The sequence below is a fragment of the Nycticebus coucang genome, chromosome 10, assembly GCF_027406575.1.
Source record: "Nycticebus coucang isolate mNycCou1 chromosome 10, mNycCou1.pri, whole genome shotgun sequence".
Lineage (NCBI taxonomy): Eukaryota > Metazoa > Chordata > Mammalia > Primates > Lorisidae > Nycticebus > Nycticebus coucang.
The window spans coordinates 105,669,283-105,688,762 of record NC_069789.1 but is presented as its reverse complement, the minus strand read 5'-3'; the positions used below and the strand labels follow the sequence as shown (position 1 = coordinate 105,688,762).

The window sequence follows — 19,480 nt, the reverse complement described above, 5'->3', positions numbered from 1 at the left end:
CAGTTACCTAGTCTAGTCCAGCTTCTCACCTCAAGTGATCCTCCCACCTCAGACTCCCAAAGTGCTGTGATTGCAAGTGCACACCATTAAGTAGAGCAAGAGCTGAAATTTTTTTTTTTTTTGAGACAGTGTTGTGGTGTCACAATTTACAGCAATCTCAAACTCATGGGCTTAAGTGATCCTCAGCCTGCCAAGGAGCTGGGACTACAGCGTCCATCACAATGCCTAGCTAATTTTTCTATTTTTTATAGAGACCAAGTTTCACTCTTGCGCAGGCTGGTCTCAAATTCCTGAGCTCAAAGGACTTTCCCACCTCAGCCTCCCAGAGTGCTGGGATTACAGGAAAGAGCCACCGCGCAGGTGAAAGGTAGTTTTTTCGTTGAAAGAGGGCTTATTAAAGAATGTTTGTTTGTTTGTTTGTTTGAGACAGTCTATATTGCCCTTGGTAAAATGCCGTGGTGTCACATCTCATAGCAACCTCCAACTCTTGGGCTTAAGTGATTCTCTTGCCTCAGCCTCCCAAGTAGCTGGGACTACAGGCGCCTGCCACAACGCCTGGCTTTTTTTTTTTTTTGGTAGAGACAGTGTCTCACTTTATCTCCCTGGTAGAGTGCTATGACGTCAGAGCTCACAGCAACCTCCAGCTCTTGGGCTTAGGCGATTCTCTTGCCTCAGCCTCCCAAGCAGCTGGGACTACAGGTGCCCGCCACAACGCCAGGTATTTTTTTGTTGCAGTTTGGCCGGGGCTGGGTTTGAACCCGCCACCCTCAGTATATGGTGCCGGTGCCCTACTACTGAGCTACAGGCGCCACCCTTTTTTTGCAGTTTTTGTTCGGGGCTGGGTTTGAACCCGCCACGTCCGGCATATGGGGCCGGCGCCCTACACCTTTGAGCCAAAGGTGCTGCCCACGCCCTGCTATTTTTTGTTGCAGATGTCATTGTTTAGCTGGCCCAGGCCGGTTCGGACCCGCCATCCTCGGTGCATGTGGCGGGCGCCGTAATCACTGTGCTACAGGCGTTGAGCCTAAAGAATGGTCTTAAGACCCCTGACTCTACTACTCATTGTCACGCTCTGTGATTGTGTGGTGCCCTTTCACCTTTCTGAGCCTGTTGCTCATTGGTAAAGTGGGCATGATAGCTATTTCACAGGTTTTTAAGAGAGTAACATCAGACCAGTTTTAGTAGTTCTCCGAACAGTGAATTTTAGGCCCTTACCACCACAGACCAGCATCAAAAGCATCCCATTGGGAGCTAGTTAAACGCAGATCACTGGCCTGGCAAACCTAATAAATCAGAATCTGCGTATTACAAAAGATCCCCAGTATAAAAGTTAAGTTTACAGAGCATTTTTAGGCCAAAGGCAAATGAAATGAAAGTAAACTAGAATGACGCAAGAATCCAAAGTGGACACACAAGGCATTCCCTCCCAACTCACTGCCTCATTTGTACCTACATGACCAATAATTGGGACAAGTGATGTTTGAACCGAGCACCATCCGAAGCAAGGTAGAGCAAGAGAGGGCTTTGGACCTTTTTCTTCAAAGAGTGTTCAGTAATTTTGTCCGTTATACCACAGACAAATGAAGGTTCCACACACTAAAAGCTTAACTCCAGGGTCTTCCTCCACGACAGGCAATGCATTCTTGGCATCCTTTCTAATAGAAAATAAAATCCTTTTTGACTTAAGTACCAGCCCTTAGCCTAGAAATAGTCGTAGTTAATAAAAACAGAGTACAGAACGGCGTCCAGTCTCCCTTCACCTCCAGGAGGCGAGAGGACACCCAGAATCCAACAATGGCCCTCCACACGCTAAATCCCCAGATCCCACCCCCTCAAGGCCCGGCCCCCACATTTCCGGGCGAGGGGTGACCACGTGGTTGTTGCCTATAACAACCTGCACTGCTCCCGCCCACTTGCTAAACTCCGAGAGCGACGGTCAACTATACCAATGGGATCTTGGAAGAGTCTAAGCGACAGCCAAACTGACCAATCAATATGAGTAAGGAGGGACTTTGAGTACGGAAGCTTCCCCCGGACATGAGGAACGGAATGTGGGAAACACCCGGTGAAGGGACAAACCGGCAGGTGAGATCCTGGAAGCGCTCAATACTGGGAAGCTTGGCGGGAAGAGAGGGCTTTCTGGGCTGGAAAGGGTGCAGAAGCCTGCGGGGTAAGGACGCTGGGTACAAAGAGAGATGCGTTTAAAGGGGCCGGGGCCCTGCGGACCGTAGGAGTTTAAATGGGCAGATGCCCCGAACTGGAGAGACATTTAAAGGTGCAGGTGCCCGAGGTAGAGCGGACGCCGAGGAGGTCGTCTCGCAGGCGGAAGACATTTGCAGTGGTGCGTTCTCCGGGGCGCAGGACATTTAAAGGAAGTTACAGCCAAGCTTAATTTAAGATATTTTCTGGGGCACAAATTGGGGACTGAGAACGCGTCTGTTTAAAGAGAAGGAATAAAGGAGGCGCTTGTCCAGAATCTTGTTAGAGAAGTCTGAAGGGTCTTCCTTCAGGAAGAGCGTGCACTCCTGCTCTCCCCGACTGTCCTTTTTGGCTCATCCAGGTTCCCTCGATCTCGGACCCCTTGTTCCCAGGCTATGGCCCCAAGTGCCCTGTAGACCTGGCGAGCCCCCTGCGCTTACTACGCCGACTTGGGGGTCTGGGTGGCTACTGGAGGGGCAGAGAAGGCAGGAGCATGACCTCTACGGCCTCTGAACCCCCCCCGGGGCACAGCGTGACGGCTGGCATCATCATTGTTGGAGATGAGATCCTCAAGGTGTGTCTGGGGCAGAAGCCAGGGGGAGGAGGGCCTGCTCCACCTCCTGTGGAGGCGGCAAAATAGGGTGGGAGCTCCTTGCAGCAGCAGGGTCCTGAAGTGAGTCCTACATGTCGGAGGTAAAGGAACCATCTTTCTTTCGATTATTCTATCGAAAACCTGGCAGCAAAGTCCCTATAGTTGTCAAGCAGTATGGTAGGGGCCCAGGGGCTACGAAGCCCCCAGGCAGGGAAGCTGCAGGTGCATGTATTGGGTATTTAAGAGTTATGTACTTCCGCCCTATTTGGAAATGATTCAAGGCCCTTAGTGGGTAAGTGAGCTAGAAGGAAGGAATCATTTAGAAGGGAAGAATCCCTTCCAAATGATCAAAAAGGCCTTACTTGGTCAAGTACAGTGGCTCACACGTGTAATCTCAGCACCAGGATCCCGTGAGCTCAGGCGTTTGAGACCTGGTAAAACTCTCTGGGCGTCCTGGCAGGCACCTGTATTCCCAGCTATTCTGGAGGTTGCAGCAGGAGGATTACTTGAGCCCGGTTTGAGGTTTTTGTGAGCTATGAGCACTCTACACAAGGCGACAGAGTGAAACTCACTGTCAAAAAAAAAAGTTACTAGAGGACATTGCAGGCATCAGGTTTGTAATAGGAATATTGATTCCCACATTTTGAGTGCTTACCAAGGTTTGGCAATGTGCTTATCACATCCCATATGTAATTTTATTCTCAAAACAATTCCATGAGTTTGGTACTTTTTTTTTTTTTTTTTTTTTAAATATTGCTTGTGGTTCTTTTTATTGTTGTTGTTATTGCAGTTTTGGGCCAGGGCTGGGTTTGAACCCGCCACCTCCAGCATATGGGGCTGGTGCTCTACTCCTTGAGCCACAGGCGCCACCCTAGTTTGGTACTTTTATTATAAATCCTAATTGTGAAACTGAGGGTCAGAGAGGTTGAGAAATCTGCCTGAGGTCAAACACCTAAGGAAGTGGTAGAGATGGGGTACCAGCGTCATTCCCCCTCACTCCAGAACACAGACTCTTAACCAGTACCTGTCTGTAGAGAAGTAGAGGAGATGGGGTGGGAAAGAAGTTTGGGTACACACCACAGGACAGACAGCCTCAAATACTCTGCAAAGGAGTTTGAACTTTATTTTGTATAGAGTTGGGAACAACAAATGGCTTCTGTGCCCAAGAGTGATGCAGAAACATTAGGAAGGCTACTCAGGAGACAGAAAGCAGAACACTGGCTGCAGGCTGGGAGACGGGCCAGGAGGCTGTCGTCATCCAGGTGAAAGGTGCTAAGGACCTGCTTCCTGGGAGTGGATACAGAGAGAAGAGAGCAGATGGGGTGATATTTCAAAAGTAAAGTTGATAGTATGAAGGGCCTGGCTGGCTCTGAACAGTGTCTGGGGATGCCACTGACCAAAGCAACAACAGCTAGGGTTGCATTAAGATGGCCCACAAGCACTTGGAGTTAAGGGACTGGAGCTGTCGGGGTAGTAAGTAGACGGTAGACAAGTTGTCCACGTAGAATTGATAATCAAATCCATAAATGTGAGGTCAGGGTCAAATTGCAAAGAAGGAGGTCCCAAGTGGGTCACATAATCCCTGGTTCCATTCAAATGAATTTTCCCACTGCTGTGCCCAGTCTAGGCTCCTTGGCAGCCTGAGGTTGTGTCCTCCGAAAAAGCAGAGTGCCCCTTATGGGGGCAAGACATGATTGCAAGAGGGACTTTACCTAACAATTGCAATCAGTGTAATCTGGCTTATTGTACCCTCAATGAATCCCCAACAATAAAAAAAAAAAAAAAAAAAACAGAGTGCCCCATCACCAGGCAGAGGCGGCCATCATTTCCTCCCCACAGCACTGACAGTCTCTTCCTCCTCCTAACCTCCAACCCCCAGGGACACACTCAGGACACCAACACCTATTTTCTGTGCCGGACACTGCGTTCCTTGGGGGTCCAGGTTTGCCGAGTCTCTGTCATACCTGATGAGGTAGCCACCATTGCAGCTGAGGTGACTTCTTTCTCCAGTCGCTTCACCCATGTTCTCACAGCAGGGGGCATCGGCCCCACTCATGATGATGTGACCTTTGAGGCAGTGGCAAAGGCCTTTGGGGACGAGCTGAAGCCACACCCTGAGCTGGAAGCAGCCACCAAAGCCCTAGGAGGGGAGGGCTGGGAGAAGCTGTCGCTGGTGCCTTCCTCTGCCCGCCTGCATTATGGCACAGATCCGCACACCGGTCACCCCTTCAGATTCCCGCTGGTCTCCGTCCGAAATGTCTACCTCTTCCCAGGCATTCCGGAGCTGCTGCAGCGAGTGCTAGAGGGACTAAAGGGACTGTTCCAAAACACAGCCGTTCAGTTCCATTCTCAGGAGCTGTACGTGGCTGCTGACGAGGCCTCTATCGCCCACACCCTGGCTGAGGCCCAGGCCCACTTTGGGCAGAGGCTGAGCCTGGGCTCCTACCCTGACTGGGGCAGCAACTACTATCAGGTGAAGCTGACTCTAGACTCGGAGGAGGAAGGGCCCCTGGAAGAGTGCCTGGCTTACCTGACTGCCCACTTGCCCCAGGGGTCACTGGTCCCCTACATGCCCAATGCTGTGGAGCAGGCCAGTGAGGCTGTATACAAACTTGCAGAATCAGGTAGGGCCCCTTGTAGGAGGGGTGGGGACAGCACACACCAGACTTCTGGTCTTAACCCTAGGTCTCAGTAATGCAGGGGCTGTGGGGGCATCCACAGATCCAGGAGTGGGCAGAAGATAGCTACTATTGATTCATTTCTTAGCCAGTAAGAACTGTTGAGTACACCTACTTTTATCAGTGCTGTGCTAGGTGTTGGGATTATGGCTTAATAGAATGTATGCTGTGCTCTCATGGATCAGTAGTTTAACGAGAAAGGCAAACATCAAACAGGGTTCTTGTGGAGCGATGACCAGAGTGAGTTCCTGCAGTAGGGAGGCCAGCATTGAGCTGGAGTTAGAGAAAGTGTCTTTGGTCAAGTGATATATAAGTTAAGTGGTTAGGAGGATTTGTTCAGACCAGGGGGTGGGCGAGAGCAAACACTAGGAAAGATTGCCAGGATCCCCTCACCTCCCACATCTCCCCCACATTCCCTTCTCCAGAGGGAAGACATAAGCCAAGGTGGGGTAAGGTGAGGCAGATCCTGCTGGGCCTAGTGGACAACATGAAGAAGTTTGGACTTTATCTTAAGAACATTGGAAAGTTATGGAAGGGCTTTAAGCAAGGGCAACATGGCCCCCACTCCCCTTTAATGGCCACATGTATCTATCTGATGCCCTCTTCCCTGCCTGCATGGCAGGGTCTTCTTTGGGGGAAAAGGTGGCAAGTGCCCTACAGACCATTGAGACTGCACTGGCTCGATACAACCTCACCCAGCTTTGTGTGGGCTTCAATGGGGGCAAGGACTGCACTGCCCTCCTGCACCTCTTCCATGCTGCTGTGCAGAGGTGAGCCTGCGTGAGTGGCAAGCGGAGTGAATACAGCCCCAGAGGTCCCTGCTCTGGTCTGTTCTCCATTTCCCTACGCACCCCCCCCCCCCAGGGTCGTGGGGCATAGTTACCTCTCATTTCTATTCCCCCTGAATATTAATTGAGCATGGCCTTGGGTGTGGAGGTGCAGCCGCCATCCCTGACCACAGCGGGGTCAGGGTCCTGTGGGGAGGCAACATTAACATGCTTAGGTTTGAGAGGTGAGGGTCAGAGGTGGTGGACCTGACTGATGAAAAGGGGAGAGGGGAAGGTTATCTGTCCCAGGGACAAAGAACAGTGAGCTTTTCTAGACAGCGATTTCCCTGTCTATGCTAGTAAGCCTACAGACTCTTCCCCTCTCCAGGAAATTCCTTGATGTTCCAAAATCCCTCCAGATCCTGTATATCCGCGACATCTCCCCTTTCCCTGAGCTGGAACAGTTTTTACAGGACACCATCAAGAGGTATGAGGGGCCTGGAGGTTTGGGGTCCAAAAGGGCCCTGTAGGCCAACTGCTGACCCTACGCTTCCTTCCTAAGGTATAATCTGCAGGTACTGGAGGCTGAGGGCAACATGAAGCAGGCTCTGGGTGAGCTGCAAGCGCAGCACCCCCAGCTGGAGGCCGTCCTGATGGGCACTCGCCGCACTGACCCATACTCCTGCAGCCTCTGCCCCTTCAGCCCCACAGACCCAGGCTGGCCTCCATTCCTGCGTGTCAACCCGCTGCTGGTAACTGAGTTATTGTCTTCATGATATCTCAGTCCTTGCAGCCTGGCTCCCCTGGGGTGGTGGTGGGAGAGGCTAGAGGCTGGGACTTGAATGAGGGAGGCAGTGCTATTTCTTGGTTCATCCTTTTGACCACCATTTATTGAGCCCTAATTCAGTGGCAGGCATTGTGCTATGATATGCTGTGCATTGTGGTAGCTATAAGCCATTTAGTTATACTTTAATTAATTAAATGAAATACAAGTTACTAAAACCACCTGAACTACATACTTTATTATTATTATTTTTTTTTTTGTAGAGACAGAGTCTCATTTTATGGCCCTGGGTAGAGTGCCGTGGCATCACACAGCTCACAGCAACCTCCAACTCCTGGGCTTAAGTGATTCTCTTGCCTCAGTCTCCCGAGTAGCTGGGACTACAGGCGCCTGCCACAACGCCCGGCTATTTTTTTTTGGTTGCAATTCAGCTGGGGCCGGGTTTGAACCCGCCACCCTTGGTATATGGGGCTGGCGCCTTACCGACTGAGCCACAGGCGCCGCCCCCAACTACATACTTTAAAAGGATGAATTTTATGTATGGCATGTGAATTATATCTCGATTTTTTTTTTTTTTTTAGAGACAGAGTCTCATTTTGTCACCCTCTGTAGAGTGCTGTAGCGTCACAGCTCACAGCAACCTCTAACTCTTGGGCTTAGGTGATTCTCTTTCCTGAGCTTCCCGAGTAGCTGGGACTACAGGTGCTCGCCACAAGGCCCATCTATTTTTTTGTTGCAGTTTGGCTGGGGCCAGGTTCAAACCTGCCACCCTCGAAGTTCCCAGCACCTAATACCATGGTTCCATTGGTTCTCCTGTGTGCTATGTTATATGCCTGTTATGCCATGAATTCATAGGGAATGGGTTCCAGGAGCTCAGGCTCCTTTCTGTTGATTCTCACAAAGTGTGCTTCTCTGGGTGGAGCAGGCTGGAGCTTTAGTTGTACCCAGGTACCTTTCTCTTTGGCTTCCTTTTTCTGATCATTTTTCTTCGTGCATTTCAGGAAGCTATCTCAGCTCTTAGAGTGCTTAATATGCTCAATACGAACATTAATCTTGGTGGCAAGAATCTTGCCCTTAACTTGTTTGTTTACAACAATGCCAACAACATACTGGGTAACATTATAGACTTCCAGTTTTGCCATGGTAACATTTGTGTGGTTTTGTGTGGTATGCCTTTTTGAATAGTACCCATTCCCTTGATGTCTACAATATCACCTTTCTTGTAGATTCTCATATATGTGGCGAAAAGAACAACTCCATGTTTTCTTATTTTTTTTGGCCGGGGCTAGGTTTGAACCCGCCACCTCCCGCATATGGGACCGGCGCCCTACTATTTGAGCCACAGGTGCTGCCCAACTCCATGTTTTCTAAAAGGCCTAGAGAACATGTACCGGTGCCTCTCCTCTTTCCCTTTGTGTTTGTCATTTTGTTGAATTACTGGAAGATGGTGTCTCTGGCCAAAAGGCTTTTTCTTTCTTTTTTCTTTTTTTTTTTTGAGATAAGAGTCTCACTATGTCACCCTCAGTAGAGTGCTGTGGCATCATAGCTCACAGCAACCACACACTCTTGGGCTTGAGCAATTCTCTTGCCTCAGCCTCCTGAGTATCTGGGACTATAGCCTTCCACCACAACCCCTCGCTATTTTTAGAGACAAAGTCTTGCTCTTTCTCAGGCTAGTTTCAAACCTGTGAGCTCAGGTAATCCACCTGCCTTGGCCTCCAGAGTGCTGGGATTATAGGTGTGAGCCGCTGAGCCCGGCCACAATTTTTTTTTTCTTTTTTTTTCCAGCCACGATTTTTTTTTTTGTTTAATACTGAGTTGGGGTTTCACTATGTTGTCCAGGGCCCAAATGACCTTCCTGCCTCACCCTCCTGAGTACCTGGGACTAAAGGTGCATGTTCCCATGCTTGGCTCAATTTTAAAAATTAAATACAATTAAAAATTCATCTATATAGGGCCTGGTGCAGTGGCTCACACCTATAATCCCAGCAGTTGGGAGGCCGAGGCAGGTGGATTGCCTGAGCTCACAGGTTCGAGACTACCCTGAGCCAGAGTGAGACCTTGTCTCTAAAAATAGCCAGGCATTGTGGCAGGCGCCTGTAGTCCCAGCTACTTGGGAGGCTAAGGCAAGAGAATCGCTTAGGCCCAAGAGTTTGAGGTTGCTGTGAGTTGTGATGCCATGGCACTCTACTGAGGGTGACATAGGGAGACTCTGTTTCAAAAAAAATCTATTATCTAGACATTTTTTTTAAAAACTAAACTCTTCAGGGCGGTGCCTGTGGCTTAGTGAGTAGGGTGCCAGCCCCATATACTGAGGGTGACGGGTTCAAACCCGGCCCCAGCCAAACTGCAACAAAAAATAGTCGGCTGTTGTGGCGGGCGCCTGTAGTCCCAGCTACTCGGGAGGCTGAGGCAAGAGAATCGCCTAAGCCCAGGAGTTGGAGGTTGCTGTGAGCTGTGTGATGCTACAGCACTCTACCGAGGGTGATAAAGAAGTGAGACTATGTCTCTACAAAAAAAAAAAAAAAAGCTAAGCTCTTCAGCTGTACTAGCCACATTTCACACGACCACTGTAGTAGACAGCACAGATGTGGGACATCCTGTCATTATAGAAAGTTCAATAGATAGCTCTGGCTTGGGCAACATGGGACCTCCCTGTCTTCCTTGACCTCACACTCCAGTGGGGGGTAGATGGGAAATGGAGAAGGGAAAGGACAGGGCCTTCTCATCATTCACCTGCATGGAGCAAGGTTCCTTTGCAGGGTAAGGGAGCAGAAAATTCATGAGTGGACCCCTTGCCATTCTGGGAGGGGGGGCGGGGGGGCGTTTGTGACTATTCTGTGACCTCCTAGGACTGGACCTATAGAGACATCTGGGATTTTCTGCGTCAGCTGTTTGTCCCATACTGTATCCTGTATGATCGAGGGTAAGGCTGTTAGGGAAGAGAATGGGCACGGGGAAGACATAAGGGTACTGGCAGGGAGAGCGTCCTCCCTACACACACCATCCCACCACTGTCCTTGTTGCAGGTACACGTCTTTGGGGAGCCGGGAGAACACAGTAAGGAACCCGGCCCTGAAGTGCCTGAGCCCTGGAGGACACCCCACCTACCAGCCCGCCTATCTACTAGAAAATGAGGATGAGGAGCGCAACTCCCGCACGTGACCTGCTGCCCCTGGAAGGAGGGGAGGAGGCTATCCCTGAGTGTGACTGTCAATAAACCTGCCTCTCACTGTGCCTCTGGCTCTAGCTTGTGTCTTCAGCTGCAGGGATGGGCAAAGCAAAGTGGGCTGACCACTGCCTGCTCTGAGTTGTCTGTGCCCCATTGAAAAGCCAAGAGGACAGAGTGAGCAGGAAGGAGCCCTTGGTGAGGGCTCAGCTAATCCCTGGTGTCAGCTAATCCCTGGTGAAGGGGCAGCCAGGCCACCACCCGGATGGCTGCGTTCGCCTGGCTGTGCAGGATGAAAGATGGAGAGGCCAGGCCCTCCCTCCTACTAACCCCACCCCTCCTGTCTGTCTATAGGGGCTGACACAGCCCATTCCCAGGCCTAGAACCTTCCCTATGTTAGACCCTGGTGCCTTTGTCTTTGTAGTCATGAGACCTGAGGGGGATGGGGACAGTGTTGATAAAAGGCACCAAAGGCAGCTCCCACACCTTTCCTCAGAACTGGCCCAATGCAGCCCCGGACACAGCCCCTAGCCCAGGCCCTGCCCTTCTCCCTCGGAGGGGCCCTGCGAGACACCAGTCTCCGGGTGCCTGTCTTTAAGGTAGGCACAGGGTGGGAGGGACTGCAGCAGACCCTGAAGGACATCGCCTACATCCTCCTCTGCTGCTGGTGCATCAAGGAACTGCTGGATTAATGGCAGCAGGGAACTGCCACCTCTCCCCACCGGCATCACTCAGGTGGGCAAGGCAGGGCAGACAGGAGGCAGCTGCAACTCCAGCCACCAGAGCTTGCCTCTCAACCTCCGTTGTCTTCTTTAGCACCCAGCGCAGCCTCTATCAAGACTCCCAGGGCCAGCTGTGCTTGACCAAGGACGGAAGAGTGAAGTGTGGACCCTGCCTTGAATTGTGCCACCTGTCAGACCTGCTTCATCTCTGAGACTGTTCCCAGCCCCCACTTCAGGGGACCTCTGCTGGCTAGGACCCCAATAAGATGGCCGCCAGACCTGGCAGTGAGCTCACCAGTCCAGATAATTGGCTTGACTGTACTCTCTTGGTGCCAGGAATGGGCCACCCCTAAAATACCTGTTTGAGACTCACTGAATTGTACATGCAATAAATAGGCCTTGAGCCCAGAAGTTTTCAGTGTCTTAAAAGGGAATTAGAAAAAGCACTGGAGCCAGGAAGCAAAACAGGGAGGAAAGGAGCTTGTTCTGGATAGAACTCCGATTGAAAGCCAGGTACTCTGACTCACTGGTGCCTGTGTGGGGAGGGTGGAGGACAGAAAGTCCAGGTTCCTCCCAGCCTGTGGGGGAGAGGTCCAGTTTGGGTGAGGTCTTCTAAAGTGAGGCTTTGGGAATTAGGATGGGAACCCAAAGGACCCAGCCTTTTCCCAAATAAAAGACCTGGTCTGGGCAGCTCCCTGCCTCTGAGGATCTTCGGGGAGGCATGTAGCTGATGCTGGCCCCCAGCTCATCAAGAAAGGAGAGCACCCTGAGCCACCAGAGATTTCAGCCCACACAAAGTTATGAGACAAAGACACCTGTTCCTCTTATCACAGCACAGCCCTATCAGCGCCTAAACAACTCAACTGTGCAGAATTGAATCCTCATTTTCCCTTGGTAGCCACCACTACCTGCTTTCCCTGAATTATCCCAGTGGCAGGTGTACGCCAGCTGTGTATAGTGTCTTGCTCATGCTTACTGATCTGCCCAGACACAGCCTCAAGCCAGCCACCGTACTTGTTCCGCATCACCCTGGGGTCTCTGTCTAAAATTCCCTGACCCTCTTAGGGCCCAGTTATTGACTCCCCACCCTTTTTTTTTTTTTTAATTATATGTTTCTGCCCTTCCCCCATCCCACCTTGTAAATCACTCCTGCCCCTGCCCTCCTCTCCATCCCCAACAGCAGACCTGCCCTGCTGAGAACCTCTTGGTCATTTCTCAATCCTTCCTCTTCCTTTCCTTCTCTCCACTCTTCAAAGAAGTGTTGTCCTCTTATGGCCAGGGCCAACTCCTCCTCCTCCCCATCCTCTTGAAGCCTTCCCCCTCCCCAGAACCAGCCATCTGTCCCACTCACTCAGCCTCCAATCCTTTCTAACCTGGTGCACAGGCCTGGAGATGATGTATGGGGTTCTCTCCCACCTTCCCTGGAACCAGCTACTCCTCAGCCTTCTTAGTTAACTCCTCTCTCTGAAGGTTCTTTTTCTAAAGGTAACATATGCCTAAAGTAAAGAATTTTTTTTTTTTTTTTTGAGACAGAGTCTCTATAACCCTCGGTAGAGTGCTATGGCATCACAGCTCACAGCCACCTCCAACTCCTGGGATTTTAGGCAATTCTCTTGCCTCAGCCTCCTGAATAGCTGGGACTACAGGCGTCTGCCACAACACCTGGCTATTTTTTTGTTGCAGTTTGGCGGGGGCTGGGTTTGAACCCACCACCCTCGGTATATGGGGTTGCCGCCCCACTCACTGAGCCACAGGTGCCGCTCTAAAGTAAAGGAATTATAATAGCAGCGGCGCCTGTGGCTCAAAGGAGTAGGGCTCTGGCCCCATATGCCGGAGGTGGCAGGTTCAAACCCAGCCCTGGCCAAAAACTGCAAAAAAAAAAAAAAAGAATTCTAATAGCAAAAAGTCTCTATACCTTTCTCCAGCCCGCCAGCTTTCCTCCCTGGCAGTAATCATGATTACCAATTTCCTCGAGAGCAACCTACAGGTAGCCTGGGCCTGGGTTGCATTTTCACCCACTTACCCACAAATATTATGGAGCATATGCTGGTCTGTGTGGTTTGGATATAACATTGAGCAAAATAGATCTCTGTATCTGTGGGTGGGAGAGAAGATAAACTATAAAGATTGTTAAGGCGGTGGCTGTGGCTCAAAGGAGTAGGGCGCCAGCCCCATATGCCAGAGGTGGCGGGTTCAAACCCAGCCCCGGCCAAAAATTGCAAAAAAAAAAAGATTTTAAAAATATATAATGTGGGTGGCACCTATGGCTCAAGGAGTAGGGCACCTGCCCCATATACCAGGGGTGGCAGGTTCAAGTCCAGCCCTGGCCAAAAAAACTGCAAAATATTAATAATACTAGAATAAAGTATATAATGTTATTAGGTGATATGTAGCCTAGAAAAAAGAAAAAATCAAGTGGGGGCAGGTCATGGAGAGCTCAATAAGAGCTCTGAGTGAAATGAGGAACTATTGCAGGACATTGAGCATGAAATGATTTTTCTTTTTTAATTTAAAAGGTTCACACTAGGGTGGTGCCTGTGGCTCAGTGTGTAGGGTGCTGCCCCATATACCGAGGGTGGCGGGTTCAAACGCGGCCCCGGCCAATAGCAACAAAAAAATAACCAGGCGTTGTGGCAGGCGCCTGTAGTCCCAGCTACTCCGGAGGCTGAGGCAAGAGAATCACCCAAGCCCAGGAGCTGGAGGTTGCTGTGAGCTGTGTGCCACCATAGCACTCTACTGAGGGCAATAAAGTGAGACTCTGTCTCTACAAAAAAAAAAAAAAAAAAGCTCACACTAGGCTGGGCATGGTGGCTCACACCTGCAATCCTAGCATTCTGCTAAGCTGAGGTGCTACTCAGGAGGCTAAGGCAGGAGCATCACTTGTGCCCAGCAGTTTGAGGTTGCAGTGAGCTGTGATGAGGCCATTGTACTCTAGGTGAGGTGATTTTTTAAAAAGGAAAATAGCTCACTCTAGCTGCTATGTTGAGAATAAAATTTAAAGGGATTGGCTCAGCACCTATAGCTTAGCGTCTCGGGCACCAGGCACATACACTGGAGCTGGCAGGTTTGAATCCAGCTAGGCCTGCCAAACAATGACAACTACAACCAAAAAATAACCGGGCGTTGTGGTGGGCGCCTGTAGTTCCAGCTACTTGGGAGGCTGAGGCAAGAGAATCGCTTAAGCCCAAGAATTGGAGGTTGCTGTGAGCTGTGATGCAATAGCACTCTACCGAGAGCAACATAGTGAGATTCTGTCTGAAAAAAAAATTTTTTTTAAGGGGATCAGGGTAGAATATGAGACACATCAGGAGGTAATAGGCACAATATCAGCCAGACATGTTGTTGGCTCAGACCAGACTTATAGCTCCTCTCCATCCCCAAAAGCAGACCTATAGTAGCAGGAGAGTGGTTGGACTCTGGACATACTTATTCTTCCTAGTTGATTAACTAACATATGCTACACGCTGGCTTTTTTCCTCTTAATATACCTTGAATAGGATCCAAGATTCTACATTAGTACATTTAGAGCTTGTCCATTCTTTTTTACTGCAGCTCAGTACTCTATAGTACCCTAATTTGAGGTTATTTTTTGCCCCTGGCAGCTCAGTGCCCCTCTTTAGGCATCCACCAAAGGCAGGTCTTGCTCATGCCTGCTCCCTTCAGAGTCCCCACACTTGCCTCCCAGGGAACAGCAGTGAGGGGTAAGGTCCTCCTGAAGCCAACCAGGGAAGGTTAGTGATGTGGGGGTGTCACAGAATTCTTCTCCCCATCTGAGTGTGGGGCTCCTCCCTCCCTGCATAGCCTGCACCTTGCTTAGCCAGTTCCACCCCTTCCCCAACTCAGGCCCTAGCCTACCACCTTCTTTTACTTTCTTAGGCCCCACTCCCACCAAGTTGGGCAGTGCCTAGAGGTTGGTCCTAAGTCTGAGGTCTGGGCACAAGGGCCTTTGCAAGGAAAGGGGATGTCTGGCAAAGACCACTGGGGAAGTGGTGGGAGGAGGAAGGCAGAGCCCAGGCCTGTGGCCTGTGGTGAGATGGGTGGTGGAGAATGGAGGAGGGGAGGAAAGGGTAGAGTTTGCCAGTGGCCCAAGGAGAGTGTCAGAGTGGGAAAGACAGCCTGGACAGTAGAAAGACAGAGGAAAGGGAGGAGAACAAGGAAAACCTCACTTACCATCCTGAGAGCCCTTTTCACACTGCAGAGTGCTTAGAGCCTCACAAAAGGAGGCAAGACAGGGGTAATTATTCCACTAAATGGAAGGAAACAGGTCCCAGAGAGGTGATTTGTCCAAGGTCACACACATAACACGCTGCAACAGAGTATTTAGTGAACCCAGATTTTCAGATCTCAAATTCAGGATTTCTCCTGATACCCTGTCTTCCTCTTCTGAGCTGGTGTTGGTGTGGGGATCGTGGCCTAAGCAACTCAGGAGGCAAAGCCACAAAAGCAAAAAAGCATAGAGGGGCCACTCCCTTGTTTTGCACCCACCCGGTCCATGCTGTGCCGCTTCCCGCCTCTTTTCTAAGCTCTCCTTGTCATTGGATTCTTGGCTTATTTGGAGGTCCAGCTACAGCCTTTTCACCGAATCCACACCGGCCACGTCTTTTCTGCCTCACAGCTCCGCTAGAAGGGGGAAATCTGATCGTTTCCTCACAGATTTCTCTCCCCAACTAAGCAACTCGGGTTTTGAGTGTTCGGGTACTCCCTCAGGAACTCTTGTGGGGTTGGGGCCGCGAAGGAGGAGCACGGCTCCAGGTGCCAAGACAGAGGGGGACTGAAAGACCTTACCCACCCTTGGGCGCCCGGGGGCCCTCTGGTGGCCACAAGCGGTACGGGACTGAGTGGGGTAGGAAAGGAGGATATGAGGCGACAAATTGAGCGACCCCAAGTAGGACAGCAAGCGGAGTGGCCTGATGTCCAAGATTCCAGGAGGATTTCATCGGATACAGGACTGTGAAGGCATTCGAGAGGGGGAGGCAGAAGTTAAGTCCAAGGAGTCTAAGAAGCCGTGTACAATAAATAAACTGGCTGTCACAGTAATGCTATGGGGGATGGGGGGGTCCCACGTTTTCCCCACAACCCCACGGGGCGAGAGGAAAGAGGGTTGCAACCTTTTCGCTGCAGGCGCCAGAGCGCCGACCCACCCAAGGCTTAGGCTTTCACCATATTTGCATCCTATTTGCATCTCGTTTGCACGTGAGTTCTTTGACCCTCACTCCCCCTTCCCCTTTATCATTGACTGTCAGAGTGCAGAGTCAGGGCCAACTTCGGGTCGCGTCCACTCCTGCTGACACGCCCTGACCCATCAGTACCAGTCCCTCGTTCGCCTTCAGCCCCTTGCCTGCCCACGCCGCAGAGGAGCGACTCTCACTCACACTGGGTCCGAGGAGCCGGGAGACCGGCCTTCCGGTGGCTGAGGGCAAGGGGTTCCGTTTCGCCTTCTCCGGGACACGGAGTTTTGGAAATGCTCCCCAGAGCTTCCAGATGCTAAATTTACCTCCTCCGGCCCCGGGGGGCGCAGAGATCGCGGTGGCGATTAGCGCGCGCCGCAGCCGGCTCCAACCCAGAGGCCCGAGGCAGGCGCGGAGTTAAAAATAGAGCACCCGCAGGTGTAGGGGGGCGCCGGGAGGGGTGCCCCTGGCGGCCACGGCCCCTTCAGGTGGGTTGGGCGGTCGCTGGGGGGCGGCGGGCGCGGGGGGGCGCTGCGGTTTGCGCGCCCCCAGCGGTTTCCTGGGCGGCGGGTTTTTCGAGGGAAGCAGAGGCGGCGGGGAAGAAGGGGAGCATCGGGGAAGAGGTGGGCGCCCGGGTCAGGCTGACACTCTGCTTCCAGCTCAGGCCCCCGCATTCTGAAACAGTCCCCCAGACCCACTCACCCAGAAGCCCGCCGAGGCAGAGCCTCGCCTCACTTGCTTCCCCATGCTCAGCGACCACCTGCCTTCTCTGTAGCTGCTCTTGGCGCACGTGACCTCGCCAGTCCGAGTCGCTGCCCCCCAGCCCCAGAAATACGGACCTCTAAGCCGGGGATTTCGTCCCTCTATCAGGGCAAACACCTCATTCCCCAGGTATCTGTCCACCTCCTATTACTTTCCCCAAACACCAAGGTCTGGCCGTTGCCTGAAGACTGAAGGCAGAACGTGCGGATCCGAGGATCTCCACTGTCCCCAGGAGGCCCCTGCAAGCCCTAAGCTGGCCCTTCAGCTCCCAGTTCCAGTCAGGGCTGGAGGCTGGGCCGGGGCCTGCAAGCCCCTGGGGCCCCGAAGGGGTTTCGTAGGAGGCGGGGCCAGGCGCTTTGCTGCAGTGGCCGTCTCAGTGGTTTAGCTCCGTAGGAGCTCGAGTTGGGGGTAGGAGGGAATTTCAAGTTGGGGTTCCCCCTTCCGATTTATGAGTGAGAAGATGAGCTGTTTGTACCAGAAGAAAGAGAGAAACACGGGAGGGGGTTACTGAGGAACTAACTGTAGACTCCAGGACTTAGGGACTGAAGAGGACAGTGGCAATTCAGGCGCAGAAAGACTCAAATTATGTCCAGGCAGACGTCAGACGTGACCCCTAAACTTGGGGGAGGCCAGGCGAGCTCGAGGCATTGGGCGCCATCCGCGTCTCTGTACCCAAGGGCTGTTGTTCGGCCGGCCACTCTTCTATTGCCTCTGGGGGTGCTTGGTTCTGTCCCGCGTGGCCCACGTCTCCCATCCCGTTTTCTTCGGCTACGCCCCCTCCTCCTCGAAACAGCCGCCTCTCCATTTCACTCGTGCATCTGGCACCGCCGCCTGGCCCCTGGCACAGCCCTTCCCCAAGCCAGCGCGACCCCGACGGCTAAAGAAGGAAGAAACAAACCCTGGCCTGGATCCGACCCGCTCCCGGCCCTCCAGACCAGACTCTGCCTGGCGGGGGCAGAGAAGAAAACCCGGAGCAGTGACCAGCCTTGGGACCCAAGTGGGACAGGGATGATAGGAAAACCCGGAGCGGATTACTAAAGCCGGAGCACCGGTGCCTGCTGCTACCTCCTCCTGCCTATAGACCCCCTAATTCTCCAGTGAGATAATGTCTGGGGTGAGGGGCTGTTTGGTTTGGCCTGAGCCCTCAGGGGAGCCTCACACTTTCCGCCCCTGGCTGGGGCACAGGGCAGCGGCCCGAGGCTGAGTCACGGCCAGAGGGAGAGAGACTGGGAGGGAGAGGGAGGGTGGGACCTGACTCCGCCCCTCCTCCTGCGCGGGGATCCCGGGTCAGCCCGGGTGAGGGCCAGGGCCCCCCTGGCGCCGCCCATTGTGGTCCAACAGGTTGAGCTGGAGTCCCGAGGAGCCACCTGCTGGAAAAGGAGGGAGGCCTCCTGCAGAGGGGGGTGGGGAGGAAAAAGCGAGTCCGACCCGGTTCGGCCAGGCTGGCCGCAGGGGAGCCGAACCTGGCACGAGGTAGCCGGATTTGATTCCGTTTGACAGCAGTGGGAGGAGCGCTTTGGGGTACGCGGCACCGCAACCCCAGTTGGAAGCTGCCCTCACAGGCTACCTTTCTCAGTCAGTGAGGGCACTGAAGTACCCATCTAGGTCCCTCCCAACCCACACAAGCACACACTTTAAAACACCCAGCTCCCCTCACCACATGGGTCTCAGCGAATCCAAGTCAAGATGTCCCTCCTTCCTGGAGACTCGGTTTCTCGACTTAGGGAACCGAGGGGATGGAGGCGGGGAGCAGGAGTGTGAGCGCGCCTTCCCCTCCCCCTAAGCGGACCAGGCCCCTCCCCTCTGACAAAGCCAAGGCCGAAGCCGCACCAGCTAGATCTCAGCGGCTGCTCGCCCGGGGCGCCATTCCCTCCCCGCGAGGTGCCGTCACGCGTGGGGAAGGACGAAGGGTGCCTGCAGGCTAAACTCCCCCACTCAGAGAGGGGGTGATCCAGAGTTGAAGGCCTGATGATTCCCCCTTCCCCTCCCTCTTGGGGCCCTGACCTGATTATAGCCCCTCACGGGACCCCCTCCCTCAAGACCCTAAGTCCCCAATTCCACCCCCATCCTATCTTTAACTTTCATACCCTTCCCTCTGGAGGTCCTAACCCTACAGAAACCCCTCTAGGAACAGAGATAGTCCCTGGAGGGGGTCCTCAGTTCCCTGGCCACTGCGGACGCTGCCCCCTCCCCCCTTCCCTCCAGGTTTCAAGCCAACCCTTCAGCTCCGCCCCCTCCCTGGACGATCGCGAGGCGGGACCACTTGGGATGGGCGGGTGTTCTGACCAATGGACGGACAGGGCGGTGGCGTACAAGGGGTGGGGCGGAACAGCGGCAGTGGGCTGGATGGGGGTCGGGGCGGAGCTCGAATTAAGGTGGACCGAGAGAGATTGGGGCAGAAGAGAGAGAGGGAGAGAGTAGGGGGGAGAGGGGCCGCGGCAGGTGAAGGGAGAACGAGAGCTAGAAGGAGAGAACTAGAGAAAGGAGGATGGGAAAGGCTAGGAAAGCTAAATAAGAGCTTTGAGGAAGGGAGTGAAAAAACGAGGGAGGGACTCATCTGCGCCCTGCATGGACTGGCTGGACGAAGGGGTTGAAGTTTATGTCCTTATTGGGCGGAGGGAGGGGGGTCCGGGGGGGCG

At 52.8% G+C, this 19,480-nt stretch overlaps 2 protein-coding genes and 1 long non-coding RNA gene across 8 annotated transcripts; 2 read left to right on the top strand and 1 right to left on the bottom strand.

The window, feature by feature from the left end:
* Positions 1 to 1,931: 1,931 nt before the first annotated feature.
* FLAD1 (flavin adenine dinucleotide synthetase 1) lies at positions 1,932 to 10,257 on the top strand. Of its 6 annotated transcripts, none has more exons than XM_053606882.1 (8): positions 1,933 to 2,085; positions 2,561 to 2,773; positions 4,671 to 5,415; positions 6,092 to 6,239; positions 6,625 to 6,723; positions 6,799 to 6,988; positions 9,873 to 9,946; positions 10,050 to 10,257. In XM_053606882.1, exons 1-8 carry the CDS (start codon positions 2,038 to 2,040, stop codon positions 10,183 to 10,185), a joined length of 1,653 nt encoding a protein of 550 aa, XP_053462857.1. In that variant the 5' UTR covers positions 1,933 to 2,037; the 3' UTR covers positions 10,186 to 10,257. The 6 variants fall into 6 exon arrangements, 4 of the variants coding, with proteins under 4 accessions (XP_053462860.1, XP_053462857.1, XP_053462859.1 ...); XM_053606884.1 differs by having other exon boundaries at positions 2,031 to 2,085; positions 2,592 to 2,773; XM_053606883.1 differs by lacking the exon at positions 1,933 to 2,085 and adding an exon at positions 2,134 to 2,170.
* Positions 5,044 to 19,440, bottom strand: LOC128596979 (uncharacterized). Its single transcript, XR_008383180.1, has 3 exons — positions 18,499 to 19,440; positions 15,082 to 17,718; positions 5,044 to 5,108 (listed from the first exon to the last, which is right to left on the bottom strand). It is a non-coding gene; the product is annotated as an uncharacterized LOC128596979 (long non-coding RNA).
* Positions 10,396 to 10,924, top strand: LENEP (lens epithelial protein). The gene has a single exon (XM_053606887.1). The coding sequence runs from the start codon at positions 10,696 to 10,698 to the stop codon at positions 10,879 to 10,881; it is 186 nt and encodes a 61-aa protein (XP_053462862.1). The 5' UTR covers positions 10,396 to 10,695; the 3' UTR covers positions 10,882 to 10,924.
* Positions 19,441 to 19,480: the final 40 nt, after the last annotated feature.

Coding starts and splice junctions, on each gene's coding strand:
- FLAD1 (XM_053606882.1), top strand. CDS start 2,038: ATGAGGAACGGAATGTGGGAAACACCCGGTGAAGGGACAAACCGGCAG. Junction 5,416..6,091: donor ATACAAACTTGCAGAATCAG/GTAGGGCCCCTT, acceptor CCTGCATGGCAG/GGTCTTCTTTGGGGGAAAAG. Junction 6,240..6,624: donor TTCCATGCTGCTGTGCAGAG/GTGAGCCTGCGT, acceptor TCCCCTCTCCAG/GAAATTCCTTGATGTTCCAA.
- LENEP (XM_053606887.1), top strand. CDS start 10,696: ATGCAGCCCCGGACACAGCCCCTAGCCCAGGCCCTGCCCTTCTCCCTC.